At 44.9% G+C, this 10218-nt stretch overlaps 1 protein-coding gene across 2 annotated transcripts in view; it reads left to right on the forward strand.

The window, feature by feature from the left end:
* The window catches only part of LOC119394256 (cuticle protein 10.9), a 94283-nt gene extending 88014 nt beyond the window's left edge, over window positions 1-6269 (forward strand). Inside the window, exon 4 of one of the 2 annotated variants that reach the window (XM_037661544.2) lies at window positions 5917-6269. In XM_037661544.2, the coding sequence (XP_037517472.2) occupies window positions 5917-6132 (216 nt within the window). In that variant the 3' untranslated portion in view covers window positions 6133-6269. Of the gene's footprint in view, window positions 1-5778 lie in introns of both variants that reach the window. The other variant, XM_049415727.1, reaches the window with a different exon arrangement.
* Window positions 6270-10218: the final 3949 nt, after the last annotated feature.

Below are 10218 nucleotides of genomic sequence, written 5' to 3' on the forward strand. Positions count from 1 at the left end.
GACTGAGCCAGACCCGACCTGTGAAGGTAAAAGTTCAGTGGTGGGACTCGACAGCGTAGCCTTGTAATTAGTATTTCTTCCTTCCTAGATGAACACCATCTGCTCTTCCAAGGAAACTTTAGCTGTGGGAAATCTGATGAAAACAAAGGAGATTTATCGAAGTTATTGGCCGTGGTACGCTTTTCAAATCTCGCTGCTGTGACATACGCTGACGTGGGCAATACAGACAAAATAGGGCCATCATGGGATGATACTGCCAGTGCATCCGCATATTCATTGAGTGCTAGCCCTCTATGGCCTGGTACCCACACTAATCGAACCAGCCGTACATGCCTGGGAATCATCGAATAGAACGTCTGTATGGTACTCGATAAATTAGGTGCACTTAACGCAGAACAGACAGAGAGGCAGTCTGTTAGTACAACCACTGCTGATAGACACTGGGGCAATTTACTCAATGCTAGGACTATTGCCAGCAATTCAGCCTGGTAAATAGGGGTGAAATCCGGTAACCGAATCGAGAATGACCAGTCTAGAGAGAATGATACAATTCCCACACCTGCCTTCTCTTCACAAACGGACGCATCAGTCGCTATCACAGTGTTTGTTTCTAAAGTGGCCAGATGATCTTCCAAAATGCAATTTAGATATTTATGTGGTAAATTTTTCGCGTTCTTGGGATATATATCATCAAATTCAATCCTAATTGTTTCTACAGTGCTGAGTATCTGTACTTCCCAGAGATGAACTTTTAATGGGTCCAAAAGTCTCTGTGTAAAAATGACCTGGGGGCAACGAAATCTAGACCATTGGTGGTTAAAAAATGAGGCTTGCTGGTTAATGAAGACATACTGTGACCTCCTCTGTGGAGAAGTATAGATTTTTAGGAATGTACGTACTGTTAAAATATGAAATCTTTTGATAAGAGACGGCAGGCGTGATTCTTCGTATAGAATATTGTTTGCAACAATTTTTGGTAGCCCCAGACATAATCGTAATAATTCACGTTCTAACAAAACCAATGGTCGAACTTTATAAGCCGGAGCGCCAGAAAACAAAACGCAGCCGAATTCTAGAATTGGTCGAATGTACATGCAATAAATCATGTCGAGCACGTCTCTGCGCAAACCGGCACGTTTATTGCTGAGCCTACGCAGCATTCCTACTGCGCGTGCTCCCTTAGTAGCCATGTTTTCTATATGGGGTCTCCAGTCAAGTTTGTCGGTATAGGTTACTCCTAAATACCTAACTGACTCGACCTGAGGTATCACGGCTTGTCGGTAAAGTAATGAAATTTGCACTGGTACATTTTGTGCGAAAACAACAATTGCACTTTTATTAATATTTAGCGATAAATTAATACCCTCTAGCCAGGTTTCCAGGCTATTCATGTATTTCTGCAGGGTTTGGTAAAAAGTGTGAATGTCTGCTGACGTAGCGAAAAATGCGATATCATCGGCATACACATACACCTGCACGTTCTGCTGTATGGGAATAGAACATAGTAGAATATTAAATAATAAGGGTGATAACACTGAACCCTGCGGGAGGCCTCTCGTTTGCTTATATTTTGAAGAACTGACACCAGATTGCGAGCAATAAAATTCTCTATCCCTCAAGAAAGCATAGACCCATGCCACAAAGTATTCTGGCAGTCCTAAGTTCTGAAGCGAATTTATCAGTTTCACATGCTCCACACTGTCATAGGCTTTGGTGATATCTAAGGTTACTAAAGCTGAATATTGTTTATGATATCGAGCAAGCTGTATTCTACTTTATAGATCAACATGTGCACACCAAATGGAACAACCACGCCTGAAACCAATTTGACATGGGCTCAGTGTCATTTTTTCTGCCATCCAGCGATCTACCCGGCTATGTAGAATTCTCTCGACGAGTTTTACTAGATTTGATGTGAGTGCTATAGGCCTGATATTATCTAAGGTAAAACCCGCGCCTTGCTTTTTTAATAATGGAATAACTTTTGCAACTCTCCAATCAGCTGGGATCCAAGAATTTCTGATTGAGTGATTCACAATTTCGAGTAGGCCAAGGGGGTATATTTTATGTACTGCTTTTATTACCGACGTCGTGATACCATCAGGACCTGGAGCGGAATTAGGCAGCGTTCTTACCACATTTACTAGCTCAGCAGCTGTGACCTCCTCAAAATCCTCACCCCTCTTAGGGGTCTGGGGTTGGTATAAGAGAACAGTCGTAAAGCGACTCTCTAGGCCCTGAGCGATGTCTTCGAGAAAGGACTTCAGTTCACTTGGTGTTGATACTACAGATTCTACGGTTTTCAGTACTGGAAGAACTTTCTTGGTTCTCAGAAAGCGAAATAGTGCTTTTCTGTTTGCTGTCTTTGAGAGAAACTCAGAACGTTCACTGTCAAATTTGTCCTTCGCAATGGCAACGGCTCTTTTAAAACTCGCGGCGGCATACTTATAGTCACTCCAGTTGCGAGGGCACTGGTTGAAACGTAATTTTTTCCATGCAGCTTTTCTTAATCTATACGCCCGCGAACAGTCCGCATTCCACCAAGGGTTGGTCGAAGCGCTTTTGGAGCTGTGTATGGTGAATTTGGACTTATTCAACGATTCTTTTAAGATGTCGCTTAATCTGATAGCGTCTGGTTCCCTATCATCTGCTCGGTTAGATATAGCCGCTCGTAGTAATTTTCCAAATGTACTGAAATTTACATGCGTAACCGATGGTCGAATCATGGAAGTTACTGGGCATACCATCTCAAAAAATATAGGCATATGGTCGCTACTTGTGCCAGAATTAATAGCAGACCATGTTGAGATGGACAAATTAACACTAGAAAAAGTCAGGTCAAGCACAGAATAAGACTGATTATACACAAACGTGGGAGTTCTGGTGTTGATACACATCAAGTTATTCTTATTAGCCCAATCCCACAGACGCTTCCCATTCAAGTCAGTTTTAAAACCCCACGAAATATGGTGAGAATTGAAGTCCCCCACTAATATAATATCTTTGCGGCAATTTGAAGCTACGGTATCTAGAACGGCAGAATTTTGAACACCCGCTGGAAAATATGAATTAATTAACGAAAATGGGAGGTATCCCGGAATAGTAATGTCTAATGCTAGAACCTCGCTATCTGAAGTCATTAACTGATATGTAATTTTCGCTCTATGAGCAATTTTGGAGGATATAAAAATTGCCAAACCGCCACCGCGAGAGGGCCGGTCTAATCTAAATGAGCGGTAATTTTTAATTTTAAAGCACTTTTCCTCTGAAAGCCAAGTTTCTTGTAAAACAATAACATCGGGGGAATAATGATCACAAAGATGGAATAAGTCGGTAGTTGCTGAAAAAATAGAACGGCAATTCCACTGTAGTACTTTTAGACTGCCTATTTTGGTGAAATACCAGCAGCACTCACTGCTTTCTCCAAAATGCTATCCTTCAAGAAATCCTTTTTGATGAGGTTTCCTTCTGGTACTTCTTACTCTTTGCTTTGGAGTTCTGTGAAGACCCCTGTGCTTCAGGGGAAGCACGTCTTTTCATTTTTCTTGAATCAAGGTCCATTTTTTCCGGCATCGAGTCATGGGATCCGGAGTCAGAGCTCCAATCTACCTCGTGTTCAGTAGGTACAATTAGTTTACGGCCTGTGTTCGACGTGCTTGGCTTTGGTTTCGAAGGGCCTGGTTCAGATGAAACCTCAGTAATCTCACCTGGAGAAGGTAGTAAAGGATTCTCAGCATATCGATTACCGCCCTGCAAGATTTGTGTCAATTGAGTATTCACCACTTGTGCCAATGATTCGGTTAGGCTCACAAATAAAGTTTCCATCAACTTCGTCATCGATCTTTCCACCGTTGATGCTATTATATCCGTCAGCGACGAGTCGAGCGTCTGATTGGCCCGGTTGGCAGCGGTGGCATAGCCACGTGAGTGCTCTGAAAGAACAGATCGGGCCTCACGCCGGGAGCATCGTTTCTGTTCAATTATCTCTAGGAGTTGCAACTCCTGTGTCCTCATAGGGCAACCTTCATCATCAGCTGCGTGAAGTCCACTACATAAACAACATCTCACTTCTTGGGTTGAGCAATCATTAGTATAGTGTTGTTCAGCGCATGTACGGCACCTCACCTCCGATCTGCATCCCTTTAAGGTATGTCCGTACCTCCAGCATTTTCTACACTGAAGTGGGCGAGGGGATAGCGCTTCAACACGATAAATCAAAGGCCATGCTTTAATTTCGGTCGGACGAGTCGTGCCGGCAGATTTCACGATCACCGACTCTGTAGGGACCTTCTTGTTCTCAACGTTACGCGAGCACCGGAATACGGACACTGCTCCTGCTACGGCAAACATTTCTAGTATTTCTAGTGGTGTAAGGCTCGAGTCCACGCCACGAACTAGACCCTTCACACAGGCCAAATGGGCCGGCACGAAACAGCTCACCGGATGAGAGGCAAACGTTGTGCATTTCAGAAGATCTGTGATGCAGGCCTGGTCCGGCGAGCAGCACAGAATGCCACCACGTCCAAACTGACGCACCTCGGTGATCAGTTGGAAATGATCAGTTATCTTCCGGAGCTCTTCCTGAATTATTCTCGGGTTTTTCATGCGAATGGATTCCCCATTGGTTGGAACCAGGGCCACAGGAACGCTGTTCAGACCACTGCGCAAAAAAAGATCGATTGGCAGGTCATTGTTAGCAAGGGAAGCCGACCAGGCAGAATATGCCTGGCCGGGAGACGAAAGAGACATTAGGTTGCAATGTCTAAGAGCACCGTCCGATTCCGCCGCACCCCCGCAGTAGGATGCACGTAGACACCCTTGAAGGAACCGCTGAGGGTGAACACGACTTGGAGAAGGAAGCTGAGGGCAGGACCACGGACTGCGGACCACGGGCAGACGATGCCTGCTGTGGACCGGGCGGCACCGCTAAATGTCCCTTCGACCAACGCACGTCTTCTTCTCCCAAGTCTCGCAGGTGAACCCACTTTCTGGTGCCCGTGCGCGAAAGGCATGCGTTGCGCTGTCAAAAGAAGCGCAAGCTAACACAGCGGCTGGCTGCGCCCCACGTTCGCCCTTTTTGTCCTCGTTCAGTTACGCCGACAACGACGACGCCGCTCAACGCAGGAACGTGCGCCTAACATACGCGCTCAAAAAGCGCTGGATAAATGTCAGTTATGTCCTTTCAAGCCCTTAGAACTGTGATTATGAAAACTGTGCGCATGCGATCTTAGTATGTTGAGCTCGGAACTAACGGAAACTCAGCGCTGTTCGTTGGTCTGCCTAAATAAAGAATGCGCTGCAGCAGTATCATTGAAGCCACTAATAGTGAACGTGAGAATAAAGATTCAGTCCGTCGTATGCTTCCGGGGAAGTAAATTTCGGTTTTGACACAAGCATTAAAATCATTGATCTTTTCGTTCACATTGAGTCATGCATTTGCATTCACATGTGTAATAAAATATTTTGTTTATACGATTGTAACATAGCAGTAAATGAGAATAAATGTGTAGCTGTTTCCCTTCATAATTACAAAACTTTGGTAAGGTGTACGGAAAAAGCACGAATTATTCCTGGTTGAACTCAACAATCCGGCGACGCCATGCGAAGTTTCTTCTGAAAGACGTGCAGTGGTAAGCAGCCGTATCTAACATAAGAAAAAAAAACAAATATTAAAAGAACAGTGTGAAATGAGGCAACCATCTAAATAAGTTATTTTACTGCTTACATCGCTCGTAGATAAATGCAGGATGTCGTACTAAACTGTATTCTCTAATGCAGCCACCGCAACCGTACAGTTTCGGCTACGACAACCAAGACCAGTACGGCACCAAGTCCTACCACAAAGAACAAGGCGACGCCTCGAACACCAAGACCGGCATGTACGGGTATTCCGACGCCAACGGCATCTACCGCCAGGTGAAGTACATCGCTGACGCTGGTGGATTCCGCGCAAAGATCGACACCAACGAGCCCGGAACTGCCCCTGGTGCTAGCGCCGACGCAGTGTACAACGCTAACCCACTCCCCGCTGGTCGGCAGTACCGTATCATCGGTGGCTCGTCGCCCCTCTCATCTCCCTACACGAGCGCATCCACTTACGGTTTGGGATATGGCCGGCCTTGGTCTGGATAACCAAGCACGTGATATAGGGTAAAATTAATTGAAGAACTTCCGCAGCTTCTGACACTGTTCTTTAGTCAGTTGAACAGCCAAGCAAGCCGTTGAAGAGGCTGAGCGTTCCTTCGACTACTACAGCTATCCTAAATGCAATAAACTTTTCTTTTATTTTTTCATGTATCGCCTCTAACCTCCATTTCGTTTCGCTTGTTCATTCGGCGGATAATACGGGCGAAAGCGAATGAACAAGTAGCACTGTGGATAACCATTGCAAGAGCAAGAATTGTAAGAGTCCCATGCGTAAAATCAGCACGCGTCCCTTTGCATACCAGATCCTAGAGCAAAGAAAGTAACAGAGCGAATGAAACAAGGACGACAAAGGAACGAAGACCACGGGACAAGTGCTGACTGCCAACTGAATGTTTATTTCAAGAAAAACCAGCCTTTTATACATTCTCAGAATGAACATGCGCACAACAAACACTCGCTAATCACACTCTCAATCTTACTTTTAAGAAGTTTATTTCTCTCTCCGAGAGTAGAAGAGAGGGCGAACTGATACACTTATCACCTTCGTTATGGATCCAAAAGGCCTCTAAAAGTTCCCTTTCCTTCTTAGATTTTCCATTTCCTATAAATTTCGTTTTATCAAACATGGGAACACATGCGCACTTCTTACAGTGGTCAACTAAATGACTGCCATATCCATTTTTTACATTATTGCAGTGCTGACGCGCGCGATCGTTGAAACATTGTCCAGTCTGACATATATAAACTTTTCCACAACTCATGGGAATCACACAAACCACATCACTCGTGCATTCACTGAAGCGGGTTTTGTGTTTAGTGTAGCATGCGGGAGGCTTGTTTCTTGGTTTCATGCGTGCGCATATCGAGGACAGCTTGCAAGGCGCACTGAAAAGCAAGTTAACATTGTGCCTATTTGAAACTTTCTTTAGATTGTGTAACAACTTGTGCAAGTATGGAACTACGTGCACTGGTCTCTTGTCCTGCCCTTTTTCTTTTTACAGTGAAAGCTGTTATGAGATCATTTCACCGGCCGTTTTTGGCGCCGTAGTTGTCCGCCGCCGCCGCCGCCGCCGCCGGTGTCCGTAACCAGTATCGCTCGAAATAAGAAAAAAAAAACGAAATAAGAAAAAAAATTGCAGGATGGAACGAAGTTCGAACGTGGGCCCTCTGCGTGGGAGCCCAGTATTCAACCTCTGAGCTATGCCGGTGCTTGAAACTGCTCTGCAAAAAGGTCCTACACAGGCTTCATGACGGGAAGGAACCACATTAGCATATGCAATATAGCGTGGTAGAAGAGTAAAATAAGCGCCAAGCGTCGCACAACGCGAATTCTGTAACCAGGCGTCACACAATGCGAATTGCGCAACGAGTAGGTTGTTGAATGCTTCCAACCCATTACAAAGGGCTCTGCCATAATTCTTCGTCGTCATCAGGCACAGCATCAACAAAGTGCGCATAATGCCTTACATGCGTTTAGCAGGTACCACGGCTCTCCGTAAAATGACGAAAAATGGCACAGTGCCTGCTGCCCTACTTCTCAAAAATTACAACGATTTATAGCGTAGTGGGTTCCTCGCAAGTGCACTTGTATTGGTTGCCAAGGACGCCCATAAGCGCATGATCCATTTCCTCGGGGTCTCAGTAAAATTACAATGATTTATAGCGTAGTGGGTTCCTCACAAGTGCACTAGTATTGGTTGCCAAGGAAGCCCATAAGCGCATGATCCATTTCCTCGGGGTCTCAGTAAAGTTCTTCGCCCCCCCCCCGTCTCTCTCCCACGTCAAAGTATGTTATACAGCATGACGGGAGATGGAAATAGCGACCGCGGGCGTCACCCAATGCAAATTGCATAACTGGTGGGCTGTTTAAAGCTTCCAACCCATTACAAAGGGCTGAGCCATAATTCTTCATCGTCATCAGTCGTCGCGTCAACAAAATGCACATAATGCCTTACAGACGTGTAGCTGGTGCCTGGATTCTCCGCAGAATGACGAATAATGCCTTAGTAGGTGCTTCCCAACTTCACAAAAATTGTGATTTATGGCGTAGTGGGTATTTTTCTAGTGTACTTGTATTGTAGCCCGAAGAGAGCTTACAACGGGCTCTAGAAACGCCGCTCTTCCAGCTTTCGCTGTGACTGTGCTGCGGTTTCAGCGCAGGCCTGGCGTTGTCTTTTGCCTGGTTCTGTTTTTGCTCTCTGCAGGATTGTTTCGCACACGGACGTGATGACAGAATGAGGAAAGCCTGCGTCTCGTAACCGTCCTAGCTGAATCCTCAGGCTACGCTCGTATTCGTGCTCACATGACTTATTCAATGCCGCCTTAATACAGGTCATGGCTATGCCCCTCTTAATCAATTTGGTCTGTGCGCTGTCATAAGGCATCGAGACGGTTACGAGACGCAGGCTTTCCCTATTCTATCATCACGTCCGTGTGCGAAACAATCCTGCAGAGAGCAAAAACAGAACCAGGCAAAAAATATCACAGCATATCCACGGAGTGAATGATGATGAGTGGGCGAAGCTGCGGAGGTTCATCGGTAAACCGTGAATCTTCCATGAAATCTGCCCAGTACATCATCACCCACGTGAGATCGGGCGCGTTTATACTAAAGGTTCGACGAGTTATGACGACTTGCAGCTCACTTTAATTTTACATGTACGTTGTGAATTTTCATTGTTTAGAAAACCATTGCTTTAGAAAACATCTGGCGTCTTTCGTTAAGCAGCTGGCGTCTTTTCGTTTTGCTTTAGAAACATCTGGCTTTCTTTCGTTTTGCTTTTACAAAACATCTGGCGTCTTTCATTGGTTTATTTCATCAATCAACGGCGCTTTGAACAAAATTTGTATTGTTTAATCACGCACAGGAGAAATCTCACCAGGCACTACCTTGGAGGTAAAGAATGGCTGCTAATGGGAATGAGAAACAGAAAAAGTCGGCTTTTAGCTAACGGTGCGAATTTTTTATTGTTCAACAACGCACAGGAAAAATCTCCCACCGGCACCACTTTGGAGGTCAAAGCGTAAGACTGGTAACGCACTACGACTACGACTACTACGACTACGACTACGAGGGACGAACGGGTGCCGCCTTGAGGAGCTTCGCCCCTAAAAGAAAAAGGGCAGGACAAGAGACCAGTGCACGTAGGTCTATACTTGCACAAGTTGTCACACAATCTAAAGAAAGTATCAAATAGGCACAATGTTAACTTGCTTTTCAGTGCGCCTTGCAAGCTGTCCTCGATATGCACATGCATGAAACCAAGAAACAAGCCTCCCGCATGCTCCACTAAACACAAAACCCGCTTCAGTGAATGCACGAGTGATGTGGTTTATGTGATTCCCATGAGTTGTGGAAAAGTTTATATAGGTCAGATTGGACAATGTTTCAACGATCGCGCGCGTCAGCACTGCAATAATGTAAAAAATGGATATGGCAGTCATTTAGTTGACCACTGTAAGAAGTGCGCATGTGTTCCCATGTTTGATAAAACGAAATTTATAGGAAATGGAAAATCTAAGAAGGAAAGGGAAATTTTAGAGGCCTTTTGGATCCATAATGAAAGTGATAAGTGTATCAGTTCGCCCTCTCTTCTACTCTCGGAGAGAGAAATAAACTTCTTAAAACAAAGATTGAGAGTGTGATTAGCGAGTGTTTGTTGTGCGCATGTTTATTCTGAGAATGTATCAAAGGCTGGTTTTTCTTGAAATAAACATTCAGTTGGCAGTCAGCGCTTGTCCCGTTGTCTTCGTTCCTTTGTCGTGCTTGTTTCATTCGCGCTGTTACTTTCTTTGTTCTAACTATGAACCAACTAGCCCACATCAAGTTGTTACTATTGCAAATATCCTGGAGCTTTGTTACCTACATTACAAGGAATGAATAATGACAAACTGCGATATTGTAATATATTGCAAGAGGGGAAACACAGACACTCGTTTATTGTGGGCTAAAGTTATGCAGGTTGATTATAGCTCCGTTTGCTAGCAGGAAATCCATCTCGAGTATTACGTCGCTCGATCATGCTGGAAGTACGACGAAGTCAGCAACGTAAGTAGCACCTTGACTTCAGA

The sequence above is a fragment of the Rhipicephalus sanguineus genome, chromosome 5, assembly GCF_013339695.2.
Source record: "Rhipicephalus sanguineus isolate Rsan-2018 chromosome 5, BIME_Rsan_1.4, whole genome shotgun sequence".
NCBI classification, from domain to species: domain Eukaryota; kingdom Metazoa; phylum Arthropoda; class Arachnida; order Ixodida; family Ixodidae; genus Rhipicephalus; species Rhipicephalus sanguineus.